At 40.9% G+C, this 15,188-nt stretch overlaps 1 protein-coding gene across 1 annotated transcript in view; it reads right to left on the reverse strand.

Moving 5' to 3' along the window:
- The window catches only part of LOC134346840 (protein mono-ADP-ribosyltransferase PARP14-like), a 108,560-nt gene that overhangs the window by 53,867 nt on the left and 39,505 nt on the right, over positions 1 to 15,188 (reverse strand). Inside the window, exons 11-14 of the mRNA XM_063048581.1 lie at positions 12,176 to 12,307; positions 9,996 to 10,058; positions 5,352 to 5,528; positions 5,059 to 5,243 (exon numbers count right to left, since the gene is read on the reverse strand). Of these exons, the coding sequence (XP_062904651.1) occupies positions 5,059 to 5,243; positions 5,352 to 5,528; positions 9,996 to 10,058; positions 12,176 to 12,307 (557 nt within the window). The remainder of the gene's footprint in view (positions 1 to 5,058; positions 5,244 to 5,351; positions 5,529 to 9,995; positions 10,059 to 12,175; positions 12,308 to 15,188) is intronic.

The following is a 15,188-nucleotide window of genomic DNA, read 5'->3' on the forward strand; positions in this document are numbered from 1 at the left end:
GAAATATATAAATCTGAGATTGCAGGTCGTTTGAAATGACCCAGCAATTTCTTACCTCAAGTTGTGTGCACTGTAAATATATTCCCATCCTTTCCCTTTCCCATTTTGCATTGTCAAAATGAATTGAGGTAGAATTTCAGGATTAAATTTAGTCATAACTTCAATAAATAAAATACTGAAAAGGTTCAAAGAAGTTATCATATCAAGTGATGTGTGCAGTGTCCTGGAAACAACATTTACAAAAAATTACACAACTAGGAGCGCAGAATTACACAGCTCATACAACCCATCAAATCTCCTCTGCCATTCTGATCTCTTGGCTCTTCACTATGTTCCTGCACTAATCCTAAATCTATTAATTCCATCAATGCCCAAAATCTATCGATTTCTTTTGTGTGCCTGTCAGTAAATAATTCCAAAAACTCAGTGCACTCTAGGTGAAGAAAATCCATGCACAAGGAACGACCTGCTGTTTGGACCATTTAAGTACTGGGTTAGATTGAAAAGGTCAGTGTGTCGGAGCCGGAGGTGAGGGATGGGCTATTTCAGCTCACTGCTCCGTGAGATTTACTCATCCCTTTGCTGAACTGAGGCTGTGGCCTGCAACTAATGGGCTCCTGAGACGGCTGCAGTGATGTGACTGGCTTCTTGTCTGTGGGTTCACTTTTCTGAACTTCAGTTCTGAATGCTATTTGCTTACATTTATTGTTTGCATGATCTGTATTTTCCCTCTGCACACTGGGCGTCTGATGGTCTTTTTTTAAAAAAAAGGTTCTATAGGGTTTCTTCTGTAGCCCCCTGGTAAGCCTCAGGCTCACTCAGCTCACTTTCGTCTAGAGGGAGCAGCCTTCGGCCCGCCAAACTGGGTAATCAAGTTTGTGTGGATGCTGTGTGATGTACCCCACCACGCCAAATAACAGACAATACACCATATGCGATTAAATGATTACAATTTATAGATCTTACTGGAATTATGTAATTAATAGAGATAAAATATAAAAGGAAAGTAAAAGGCGCCAAACTCATCAAAGTTCAACCACTTCGTGCACAACCGTTGGAGCTCAATTAACAGAGTCTTCTTTCCACCATTCGATCCTCTCCAACCTCCTCGACCCACCGCCTGGGACCAACCACGGTAGTCAACCAGACGCTCCACACGAGTCTATCCTCGCCTCCTCTCCTAGCCGAAGGCCCTGGGCCTCAGACTCTCGCTCGGGGTCCGTTCCATCACCCAGTTTACAGAATCGCGTCTCCTCTCTCTGTCCCCATCGCACCTTCTGCCCCAAAGCCCGTGAAAACAATAGCTTACAGACACGCAAGAAAGAATAACATCTATCCCAATTGGTTAGCAAATGAATACAATTCTCGTTATCAGTAATTATAATCCAAACATGCTGCTAGAGAGAACCACTGTCTCAGCAGTTAGCATAACAAAGAAACCATTTTTATTAGCCTTAGCAGTAACATAAAAGAAGAAACCCTTTACACTTTGCTTTGTACCTGCCTGAAAGGAGATGAATCTCAAGGTTGTATAATGTTTGTATACTTTGATAATAAATGTACTTTGAATGACAAACCTTCTATTTTGAGTCAACATTACACCAACCAATTACATCCCTGTATCTACCTGTAAACACCTGCTGGAATTTTATATATTAACTAAGACCACTCTTTGTTTAAGCCTGTTTAACCTCTCTTCATATACTAAATCCATCATCACATAAATCCACCAGGTGCATTTCCATTGCTGTCTACCTATCTATTTTTCAAAGGAATGCAGGAAAGTTGTATCAGTCTAATCAATCATATATTGCACAAACCAGGCTTGTAATCACTGGCTTATGGATTTTATGAAGTAATATGATTAAGACTCTTGGGAATTTCAACAGAATTGAATAGATCTACAGAGGAAAAACCTTTCGGTTGATGGGGATGTCAAGGATATATCTTCAACATCAATGCAGTTAACTCACATATTTGAAATGTGGAACATTACCCCACCAAAAACAGAAGCTGACAGTTCAATTAATAATGTTAATTTTGGTATCAGCAGCTTTTTGATTTCCATGTGTACTATAGAGAACATTAGGAATGTCGACTGTTGGTTCATTTTCATAGATGCTGCCTGACATGCTAAGGTCCTCCCACATTTTGTGTGTGTTGCTCTGGATTTCCAATATCTGCAGAATCTCTTGTGTTTATTATTAGGTCTCAGATCTGCATTGATCTCACCAAATAGTGGCAGAAACATTATGTGGTGACTACTGCTGTCTTATGCTGCTGAAAGAACTAAAGTACGGCATGGAATCATTATGTAATTGATTCTTCTTTTCTAAAAAAATATCTGGTGAAAACTGAAATTTTGCATGAGCCAGCACTTACCATTGCACTTGCAGTGGAGTTACATACCTTTTTATTGAAAAAATCAGCAAAATAATCATATATGTGTGGTTCAAAGGCAACGATGGAAATGGTTTTCATGTTAGACGATGTAACATTCAAGAAATAATTCTCCAGTCCTCTGAATGTTGCGTTGATGGCATCTTCAGCAGTGACCCCTCCTTTACCTGAATGAAATCTCGGCAGGCTAGGCAGCATTTATGGTAAAGGGTACAGTTGACGTTTCGGGCCGAAACCCTTATCTATATTAATTTTTTTTGAGATTTTCAGAATTCTGAAATATATAAATCTGAGATTGCAGGTCGTTTGAAATGACCCAGCAATTTCTTACCTCAAGTTGTGTGCACTGTAAATATATTCCCATCCTTTCCCTTTCCCATTTTGCATTGTCAAAATGAATTGAGGTAGAATTTCAGGATTAAATTTAGTCATAACTTCAATAAATAAAATACTGAAAAGGTTCAAAGAAGTTATCATATCAAGTGATGTGTGCAGTGTCCTGGAAACAACATTTACAAAAAATTACACAACTAGGAGCGCAGAATTACACAGCTCATACAACCCATCAAATCTCCTCTGCCATTCTGATCTCTTGGCTCTTCACTATGTTCCTGCACTAATCCTAAATCTATTAATTCCATCAATGCCCAAAATCTATCGATTTCTTTTGTGTGCCTGTCAGTAAATAATTCCAAAAACTCAGTGCACTCTAGGTGAAGAAAATCCATGCACAAGGAACGACCTGCTGTTTGGACCATTTAAGTACTGGGTTAGATTGAAAAGGTCAGTGTGTCGGAGCCGGAGGTGAGGGATGGGCTATTTCAGCTCACTGCTCCGTGAGATTTACTCATCCCTTTGCTGAACTGAGGCTGTGGCCTGCAACTAATGGGCTCCTGAGACGGCTGCAGTGATGTGACTGGCTTCTTGTCTGTGGGTTCACTTTTCTGAACTTCAGTTCTGAATGCTATTTGCTTACATTTATTGTTTGCATGATCTGTATTTTCCCTCTGCACACTGGGCGTCTGATGGTCTTTTTTTAAAAAAAAGGTTCTATAGGGTTTCTTCTGTAGCCCCCTGGTAAGCCTCAGGCTCACTCAGCTCACTTTCGTCTAGAGGGAGCAGCCTTCGGCCCGCCAAACTGGGTAATCAAGTTTGTGTGGATGCTGTGTGATGTACCCCACCACGCCAAATAACAGACAATACACCATATGCGATTAAATGATTACAATTTATAGATCTTACTGGAATTATGTAATTAATAGAGATAAAATATAAAAGGAAAGTAAAAGGCGCCAAACTCATCAAAGTTCAACCACTTCGTGCACAACCGTTGGAGCTCAATTAACAGAGTCTTCTTTCCACCATTCGATCCTCTCCAACCTCCTCGACCCACCGCCTGGGACCAACCACGGTAGTCAACCAGACGCTCCACACGAGTCTATCCTCGCCTCCTCTCCTAGCCGAAGGCCCTGGGCCTCAGACTCTCGCTCGGGGTCCGTTCCATCACCCAGTTTACAGAATCGCGTCTCCTCTCTCTGTCCCCATCGCACCTTCTGCCCCAAAGCCCGTGAAAACAATAGCTTACAGACACGCAAGAAAGAATAACATCTATCCCAATTGGTTAGCAAATGAATACAATTCTCGTTATCAGTAATTATAATCCAAACATGCTGCTAGAGAGAACCACTGTCTCAGCAGTTAGCATAACAAAGAAACCATTTTTATTAGCCTTAGCAGTAACATAAAAGAAGAAACCCTTTACACTTTGCTTTGTACCTGCCTGAAAGGAGATGAATCTCAAGGTTGTATAATGTTTGTATACTTTGATAATAAATGTACTTTGAATGACAAACCTTCTATTTTGAGTCAACATTACACCAACCAATTACATCCCTGTATCTACCTGTAAACACCTGCTGGAATTTTATATATTAACTAAGACCACTCTTTGTTTAAGCCTGTTTAACCTCTCTTCATATACTAAATCCATCATCACATAAATCCACCAGGTGCATTTCCATTGCTGTCTACCTATCTATTTTTCAAAGGAATGCAGGAAAGTTGTATCAGTCTAATCAATCATATATTGCACAAACCAGGCTTGTAATCACTGGCTTATGGATTTTATGAAGTAATATGATTAAGACTCTTGGGAATTTCAACAGAATTGAATAGATCTACAGAGGAAAAACCTTTCGGTTGATGGGGATGTCAAGGATATATCTTCAACATCAATGCAGTTAACTCACATATTTGAAATGTGGAACATTACCCCACCAAAAACAGAAGCTGACAGTTCAATTAATAATGTTAATTTTGGTATCAGCAGCTTTTTGATTTCCATGTGTACTATAGAGAACATTAGGAATGTCGACTGTTGGTTCATTTTCATAGATGCTGCCTGACATGCTAAGGTCCTCCCACATTTTGTGTGTGTTGCTCTGGATTTCCAATATCTGCAGAATCTCTTGTGTTTATTATTAGGTCTCAGATCTGCATTGATCTCACCAAATAGTGGCAGAAACATTATGTGGTGACTACTGCTGTCTTATGCTGCTGAAAGAACTAAAGTACGGCATGGAATCATTATCTAATTGATTCTTCTTTTCTAAAAAAATATCTGGTGAAAACTGAAATTTTGCATGAGCCAGCACTTACCATTGCACTTGCAGTGGAGTTACATACCTTTTTATTGAAAAAATCAGCAAAATAATCATATATGTGTGGTTCAAAGGCAACGATGGAAATGGTTTTCATGTTAGACGATGTAACATTCAAGAAATAATTCTCCAGTCCTCTGAATGTTGCGTTGATGGCATCTTCAGCAGTGACCCCTCCTTTACCTGAATGAAATCCAAGCAGATATTAATGAACCTCAGAAGAACCATGTCAGGGAAAACATCAAGTCACAGAACCAACTGACAAAACTGCTCAAAAGGGGAGGACCTTACCTGTCCCCATGGCTGGGAATGCGACAGTGGTGACATTCAGCTTTTCACATTCCTGAAGGACCTTGCTTACAGATGCAGTGATGATAGCTGGTTTCACTGCACGTATCACATGCACAATATATTGGCACCGAAGTTGGCCACTGCTGGTCACTACAATACTCCCATCTGGTTGAGAACCTAAGAATGGAATTGAAGAATTTCACTGTGACTAAACTATACATACAGCATTGCTGAGAATACACTTGATTCAGGTGGCTAATTAAATGCTAGCAACTAAAGGTGACTGTCTCTTACATATTTATTTATTGAGATTCAATGTGGAATAGGCCCCTTGAGCTGTACCGTTTGGCAACCCCTGATTTAACCCTAGCCTAGTCATGAAATTATCCACGGCTGTGTCAAAAGCCTCATGGCTGAAGGGCAGCGTAGCGACTACTAAAATGCTATTACAGTACCAGTGACCCAGGTTCAATTCCAGGTCTACAACGAGTTTGTACGTTCTTCCCATGGGTTTTCTCCCAAGTGCTCCAGTTTCCTCCCACATTCCGAAGACCTACGGGTTAGTAGGTTAATTGGTCATATGGGTGTAATTGGGCACGGGCCCATTACTGAACTGTATCTCTAAATAAAGAAATAAATAAATTCCTTCTGGTCTGAGGAGTTGCCTTCACTGCTATTCTCCATACCTTGTTAATATTATGGGAGGACAGGATTCAAAACCTCCTTAAGAGAAGTGCAACATCCTCATTGACTCCTGGGCATCTCTTGGAAAAGACACAGCATGCTATTGAAAACCTCAAGTCCATTTATCAGGAGCACACAGAAACTGAGGAGCGAGGATGCACACTACCTTGTTCAAGACAAATTGACTTTAAAGATTTTTGACTCCTGGCCAATATAGAATAGAATCCACCTCATCCCAGGAACCAAAGAACCTGTAAGTAATTTGAAGGAGCATCTGGAACACCCATGAATTCATTTCACCCAGAAATAATCTCATCCAACTGATAGAGCTTTAGGCAGAATTAACCAGCTACCTGCAATCTTCCATTAATGCCATTCTGTTAAGTAACCACCTTTTGAAGAGTAAATCAAATATTTCAATACAGCGCCAACAGATATTTGAGCTGTATCATCTTTCCTCAACATACATCAAAGTTGCTGGTGAACGCAGCAGGCCAAGCAGCATCTATAGGAAGAGGCGCAGTCGACGTTTCAGGCCGAGACCCTTCGTCAGGACTAACTTTCCTCATATCTCTTTTTGAACTAGAAAAGTTTCTTATGAACTGACAGCTTCCATTTCTGTCTCCAGTCTATCCCCACCCAATCTACCTCCATATTCTGTCTGACCAATATTCATAGAAACATAGAAACATAGAAAATAGGTGCAGGAGTAGGCCATTCGGCCCTTCGAGCCTGCACCGCCATTTATTATGATCATGGCTGATCATCCAACTCAGAACCCCGCCCCAGCCTACCCTCCATACCCCCTAACCCCTGTAGCCACAAGGGCCATATCTAACTCCCTCTTAAACATAGCCAATGAACTGGCCTCAACAGTTTCCTGTGGCAGAGAATTCCACAGATTCACCACTCTCTGTGTGAAGAAGTTTTTCCTAATCTCGGTCCTGAAAGGCTTCCCCTCTATCCTCAAACTGTGACCCCTCGTTCTGGACTTCCCCAACATCGGGAACAATCTTCCTGCATCTAGCCTGTCCAATCCCTTTAGGATCTTATACGTTTCAATCAGATCCCCCCTCAATCTTCTAAATTCCAACGAGTACAAGCCCAGTTCATCCAGTCTTTCTTCATATGAAAGTCCTGCCATCCCAGGAATCAATCTGGTGAACCTTTTTGTACTCCCTCTATGGCAAAGATGTCTTTCCTCAGATTAGGGGACCAAAACTGCACACAATACTCCAGGTGTGGTCTCACCAAGGCCTTGTACAACTGCAGTAGTACCTCCCTGCTCCTGTACTCGAATCCTCTCGCTATAAATGCCAGCATACCATTCGCCTTTTTCACCGCCTGCTGTACCTGCATGCCCACTTTCAATGACTGGTGTATAATGACACCCAGGTCTCGTTGCACCTCCCCTTTTCCTAATCGGCCACCATTCAGATAATAATCTGTTTTCCTATTTTTGCCACCAAAGTGGATAACTTCACATTTATCCACATTAAATTGCATCTGCCATGAGTTTGCCCACTCACCCAACCTATCCAAGTCACCCTGCATCCTCTTAGCATCCTCTTCACTGCTAACACTGCCACCCAGCTTCGTGTCATCCGCAAACTTGGAGATGCTGCATTTAATTCCCTCATCCAAGTCATTAATATATATTGTAAACAACTGGGGTCCCAGCACTGAGCCTTGCGGTACCCCACTAGTCACCGCCTGCCATTCTGAAAAGGTCCCGTTTATTCCCACTCTTTGCTTCCTGTCTGCTAACCAATTCTCCACCCACACCAATACCTTACCCCCAATACCGTGTGCTTTAAGTTTGCACACTAATCTCCTGTGTGGGACCTTGTCAAAAGCCTTTTGAAAATCCAAATATACCACATCCACTGGTTCTCCCCTATCCACTCTACTAGTTACATCCTCAAAAAATTCTATGAGATTCGTCAGACATGATTTTCCTTTCACAAATCCATGCTGACTTTGTCCGATGATTTCACCGCTTTCCAAATGTGCTGTTATCACATCCTTGATAACTGACTCCAGCAGTTTCCCCACCACCGACGTTAGGCTAACCAGTCTATAATTCCCCGGTTTCTCTCTCCCTCCTTTTTTAAAAAGTGGGGTTACATTAGCCACCCTCCAATCCTCAGGAACTAATCCAGAATCTAACGAGTTTTGAAAAATTATCAGTAATGCATCCACTATTTCTTGGGCTACTTCCTTAAGCACTCTAGGATGCAGACCATCTGGCCCTGGGGATTTATCTGCCTTCAATCCCTTCAATTTACCTAACACCACTTCCCTACTAACATGTATTTCACTCAGTTCCTCCATCTCACTGGACCCTCTGTCCCTTACTATTTCTGGAAGATTATTTATGTCCTCCTTAGTGAAGACAGAACCAAAGTAATTATTCAGTTGGTCTGCCATGTCCTTGCTCCCCATAATCAATTCACCTGTTTCTGTCTGCAGGGGACCTACATTTGTCTTTACCAGTCTTTTCCTTTTTACATATCTATAAAAGCTTTTACAGTCCGTTTTTATGTTCCCCGCCAGTTTTCTCTCAGAATCTTTTTTCCCCTTCCTAATTAAGCCCTTTGTCCTCCTCTGCTGAACTCTGAATTTCTTCCAGTCCTCAGGTGAGCCACTTTCTCTGGCTAATTTGTATGCTACTTCTTTGGAATTGATACTATCCCTAATTTCTCTTGTCAGCCACGGGTGCACTACCTTCCTTGATTTATTCTTTTGCCAAACTGGGATGAACAATTGTTATAGTTCATCCATGCAACCTTTAAATGCTTGCCATTGCATATCCACCGTCAATCCTTTAAGTGTCATTTGCCAGTCTATCTTAGCTAATTCACGTCTCATACCTTCAAAGTTACCCCTCTTTAAGTTCGGAACCTTTGTTTCTGAATTAACTATGTCACTCTCCATCTTAATGAAGAATTCCACCATATTATGGTCACTCTTACCCAAGGGGCCTCTCACGACAAGATCGCTAATTAACCCTTCCTCATTGCTCAAAACCCAGTCCAGAATAGCCTGCTCTCTAGTTGGTTCCTTGACATGTTGGTTCAAAAAACCATCTCGCATACATTCCAAGAAATCCTCTTCCTCAGCACCTTTACCAATTTGGTTCACCCAGTCTACATGTAGATTGAAGTCACCCATTATAACTGCCGTTCCTTTATTGCACACATTTCTAATTTCCTGTTTAATACCATCTCCGACCTCACTACTACTGTTAGGTGGCCTGTACACAACTCCCACCAGTGTTTTCTGCCCCTTAGTGTTACGCAGCTCTACCCATATCGATTCCACATCTTCCCAGCTTATGTCCTTCCTTTCTATTGCGTTAATCTCTTCTTTAACCAGCAACGCCACCCCACCTCCCCTTCCTTCGTGTCTATCCCTCCTGAATATTGAATATCCCTGAATGTTGAGCTCCCATCCCTGGTCACTCTGGAGCCATGTCTCTGTGATCCCAACTATATCATAATCATTAATAACAATCTGCACTTTCAATTCATCCACCTTATTACAAATGCTCCTTGCATTGACACATAAAGCCTTCAGGCGCTCTTTTACAACTCTCTTAGCCCTTATACAATTATGTTGAAAAGTGGCCCTTTTTAATGCTTGCCCTGGATTTGTCGGCCTGCCACCTTTACTTTTCTCCTTTGTACTTTTTGCTTCTACGCTCACTTTACACCCCTCTGTCTCTCTGCACTGGTTCCCATCCCTCTGTTGTGAACTAACCTCCTCACGCCTAGCCTCTTTAATTTGATTCCCATCCCCCAACCATTCTAGTTTAAAGTCACCTCAGTAGCCCCCTGATTCATTGTCATCTTTCCCCTGACTGATAAAGAGAGAATTTTTTCCACAGTGAGAGGCTCTATACATTTTGATCTTCAAGGAATACTTGCTAGAAACAGGTAACATTGAAATGATCAGTACCTTGAGCAGCACATTCCGCCTTTACAGAACTACCTGCAGCTTTTAGTATTGCACCAGAGACACCTGCGGTTAATGAAAGAATGAAATAAGACCTTTGTTACTGAGTAAATCATACTGGATTAATTTTGGTTGTTTTATGGTTCAGACACTCCAAATAATTTCAGACACAGAACCAATATTTTTGTAGTGGTTCTAAGGTAGGATTTTAACAATTATAATATATAACCAATGAAAAGGAGCTGGCCGGTGGTGTAGTGGCATCAGCCCTACCGGACTTTGAGGTGAGTAGGTATACAAAATGATGAGGGGTATAGATAGGGTAAATGCAAGCAGGCTCTTTCCACTGAGGTTGGGTCGGACTACAACCAGAGGTCATGGGTTAAGAATGAAAGGCGAGAAGTTTAAGGGCAACATGAGGGGAAACTTCTTTATTCAGGGAGACATGAGAGTGTGGAACAAGCTGCCAGCACAAGTGGTGCATGCAAGCTCAATTTCAATGTTTTAGAGAAGTTTAGATAGGTACATGGATAGTAGGGATATGGAGGACTATGGTCCCAGTGCAGGTCTATGGGAGTAGGTAGCTTAAATGGCTTTTACATCGACTAGATGGATTGAAGGGCCTTTTCTGTGCTGTACTCTATGGGTGCGGGTTTGAATCTGATTGGCTTCTTACACGCTTTCCATCTGTGCTGGGTTGAGTATAGCTAGCAACTCAGCCTCATAAAAGACAGACAAAATGCTAAAGAAATGGGAAAGTCACTACCCAATGTGCCACAAGGCATGAAAAGGAACAACAACAATGAAAAGGACCTACACTTCTCTGCGGTAGCAAAATGTGGCAGTGCAATTTTAGCGACGTTGGTGGACAACAATTGAATCTGAATTTGATATTAAGTTACAGGAGACTAGGCCAGGAACCTTAGGTAGTGCAATGCTTAAACACTTCTGTCTTTGCTGAACAGTTTGAATGTGGCTTACAATGTTGTGTGGCTTTTAGCATTGGTGTTCTTTTTAAGTAAAATAGTACTTCAAAATATAGTAGGGACTTCACACATTTGTAATTCACAACCTCTAGCAAACGTTACCCTTTTCTGCTCTTTTGTTCCTTATTGTTGTAATTAAAGTTCATTTGTTCCTTATTGTTGTCATTAAAGTTCAAAGTCAATTTTGTTATCAAAGTACATATACATCACCAATTTTTTGCTGTGGCGGGCATATTCAGCAAATCTACAGTATAGTAATGAAAGATCAACCAGAGTACAGAAGACAATGAATTACAAGTGTAAACAAATACCAATAAATAACGAGAACATGAGATAATGGGATAAAAGTCCTTAAAGTGAGGTCATTGGTTGTGAGAGCACTTCAATGTGTGAGTGTAGTTATCCCCTTCTATTCATGAGCGTGATGGTTGATGGGTAGTAACTGTTCCTGTAATTAAATAAGCAGTTGTAACAATGCTATCTTTCCTACGTCATCTTAGGCTGCAACTTACAAATACGCTTGTTATCAAATGCTTCTCAATATTTAGGAATTAACAATGAATAATAATTGGTTGATGATAATATTTAGCCATAGATGAGGAACTTAACTCCTCTGGGGTTAGTGAATGGGGTGCGGGCAATGGAAGTTTATCTGCATGATGGTTAATGGTAGATACTGAATTTGGGTCAATTATACACCCCCTTGATTTCCGTATCCATTGGGACTTTGGAGTTGTTGTTGAGTGGGCAGAATCCTGTGATATGGAAGAATCAAAACTTTCCCTTAAGAACATGCGTAATTTTTCAGCATCTGCAGATTTTCTCTTGCTTGTTTCAAATTCTCTCACTCTCCTAACCCCAAATGCTTATACAAAAGCTTATACAGTTTTTTAAATTGCATTTTTCTAATAGTTTGACTTAGCAGGAAAACCAGAACACCATCATCATGGACTCTGGTTAAAATAGCAGTCAGACTGTGAATTGTACTTTTAATAGCCACACCCAACGGTTTCTGATAACTACATCCTATCCACTCAGATGAACAGTTAAAAACCAGATTTTGTGGTGAACTAGACCTTGGGGAGAAATGTTTCATGTGCAGCCAATTCCCAGTTAGGTTAAAATTATCCCACGTAACAGAAAGTTGATCATTTGGTTTAATATTACAATCAAGATGTTAATTGTTTTTCCACCTACCAGAATCTAAATTTAAGTTCGCGTTTGTAGAATTCACTATGATGTCTGTTCTTTCTTGGGTGATATCACCCTTCTTCAGTTGTACTGTTATTCCACACATTTTTACTGTTGGGCCTGAGAGAAGTTTAGATACTGCAGAGAGAACAAAACATAGTTTAGTGAGTCATACAATTGTACAGCACAGAAAAAGGCTCTTTAAGCCTATATTGTCAGTGCTATCTGTGATGCTTATCTGTACTAATCCCATCTGCCCACATTAGGCCATATCCCTCTATTCTAGGTGTTCCCAACCTGGTGTCCATGGCATGAGAAAGATTAGGAACACCTGCTCTATGCCTTTCCCATGCAAGGTGCAGAGGATAAGGGCTTACACAGGAATAAATACCTTTTTAAACAATGTAACTGTATCAGAAATAATGTGATACATGATTTCTATGGGTAACAAATTTATACATTTTTAGTGATAGAATCTCAGATGACAGGGAATTACAAGTTTGGAATGTACGGCTCTATTTACAAACATGCACATATGTGCAATATCCACACTTAAGGACGATCTATCCTCACCTACAAATGGAGAGGTTATTGATATTACCGGTGCACAAGGGGAAACAATAAAGGAAGTGGGCCTCTGGTAAATGAGGTAGATTGCAGTTTACTGTGGATTGTTGGGTATGCCAAAACCATGAGGATACTATCTTGAGACACATACTTTTTTTAATGCTATTATCAGATAGCAGATTTTGAATCACCATCCCATCCAAATTATAACAGAAACTAGAACATAAAAGCAAGGGTGTAATGTTGAGGCTTTACAAGGCACTGGTGATGCCACACTTGGAGTATTGTGAGCAGTTTTGGGCCCCTTATCTAAGAAAGGATGTGTTGACATTGGAGTGGGTTCAAAGGAGGTTCACAAAAATGATTTTGGGATTGAAAGTTTTCGTCATATGAAGACTGTTTGATTGTTCTGGGCCCGCATTCAGATGAGCTCAAAGAAAACAATCAAATGTTGAAAGGCATTGATAGAGTGGATATGGAGAGGATGTTTCCTATGGTGGAGTCTAAGACCAGTGGAGACAGCTTCAGAATTGAGGGGTGTCCTTTTACAGCAGAGATGAGGAGGAATTTCTTTCTCTGGAGAGTAATGAATCCGTGGAATGCTTTGTCACAGGCAGCTCTGGAGACCAAGTCATTGGGTATATTTAAGGCAGAGACTGACAGGTTCTTGATTAGTCAGGGCATAAATGGATATGGGAAGAAGGCAGGAGGCTGGGGCCGAGAGGGAAAATGGATCAGCCACGATGAAATGGCAGAGAAGATGTGATGGGCCAACTGGCCTAATTCTACTCCTGTATCTTATGGTCTTATTTACATTTTACAACTTAGGAGATGACAATTTGGCCCAATGATTCCATGCCAGCTCCCATCAATTTCATTCCTGCACTTTTGTTTTCCTGTTATCCTGCAAAGTATTCCCTTATACGCTCATCAGTACACCTTGATTATTTGGTAACTTATCTACAGCACTGTTCCTTTAGATTCGTCAGCTGTGTGGAGAGGGGGGCCTGCTGTATGGACAACAGCTTGCTCCCCATATTGTACTGTCCTGGCTTGCATATCACGTAAACAGCTAGGATGCAAGATCCATGGGCGACCTCGAACAACAGAGGGGCTCCCTCTTTATCTCTCTACCGTAGTGAATTAACCTTTAGAAAGCTGGAGGAACTTGGAGCATGCAGCAGAAATGCACACAGTCATGGGAAGGACATTAAATTCTACATCTGAGTTCAGGGTTGGACCTGGAGCAGCTGCATTGGCTGTACTGTTGCTATTTCTACCCCATCAAGATACAGGACTGTTTACTGAATATGCATCCCTTTGAATATTTCCTATTTGGAGTGGCTCAAGATATCAAATAACATGATTGGAATCCATGAACTTCCTCTGAGAAAAAACAACTTTGTATCTTAACTGAGTAACATCTCTTTAGTCTCTATTGCTCATATACATCCATCTCAAAGTTAAGCTATTCAGGAGCAACACACAAGAAGCTGAGGGAACTCAGCGAAATAGGTTTAAATGCCTTCTAAATAATGTAATTACATCTGAAACGATAGAATATATGAGTAACAAATTAAATCATTTTGTGAAGAATCTCAGATGACATAGAATTACGAGTTTGGAAAGTACAGTCCATTTACAATGCACGTGTGAGCAATATTCGCACTTGAGAATCTGCTATTATCTCATTGCAGATTTTGAATTACTTGGATTGGACACCGTCACTTTCAAATTATAATAGTCTTATTTACATTTTACAGCCTAGAAGGAGACCATTTGGCTGGTGGACAGCATCTATGCAAAGAAATGGATAGTCATTGAAAAGTCTAGATAAAATGTTTCGATTCAAAACGTTAACTGTTGAAAATAACTCGGAAAATGTGTAACTCAGGTGGTTGATGGCTGGGTTGAGTTATTCTCTGATCTTGGTAATTCACTTGCAAACATTTTGTCAACATACAAGGAGACTACTCTCCCGAGTCTCTACCCCATGAAGATCGAGAGGGGCATCACTGAAAGTCATGGCACAAGCAAACAAGAGAATTTCTAGAAGCGTGGTTTCTGCAAACAATTCTGTAAACAAACACATAGACCTCGATCCTATTTAGAAGCCCTTGCAGGCAAAATTTCAGACCACAACATACAGAGTTTGCCACCTAACCAATCAGTGATGAGACGCCTTCCCTACATCACAAATGAGTTTCTGTAATGATGACCAATGAGCTGATTGATGAGTATATATAGGCAAAGTATTCTGAGGACACACCACAACTGAACAGTACACTGATGTCTCCTTGTATGGAGATGAAACATTTGCAAATGAATTGCCAAGATCAGAGAACAACTCAACCCAATGCTAACTGTCCATTTCCTTCAATGGATTACACCTAAGTAGCCTGAGTTCCTCTGGCTACTTGTCTGTTGCAAAATTCAGTCCTTTGAGTCTCTA

The sequence above is a fragment of the Mobula hypostoma genome, chromosome 5 (genome assembly GCF_963921235.1).
Source record: "Mobula hypostoma chromosome 5, sMobHyp1.1, whole genome shotgun sequence".
NCBI lineage: Eukaryota > Metazoa > Chordata > Chondrichthyes > Myliobatiformes > Myliobatidae > Mobula > Mobula hypostoma.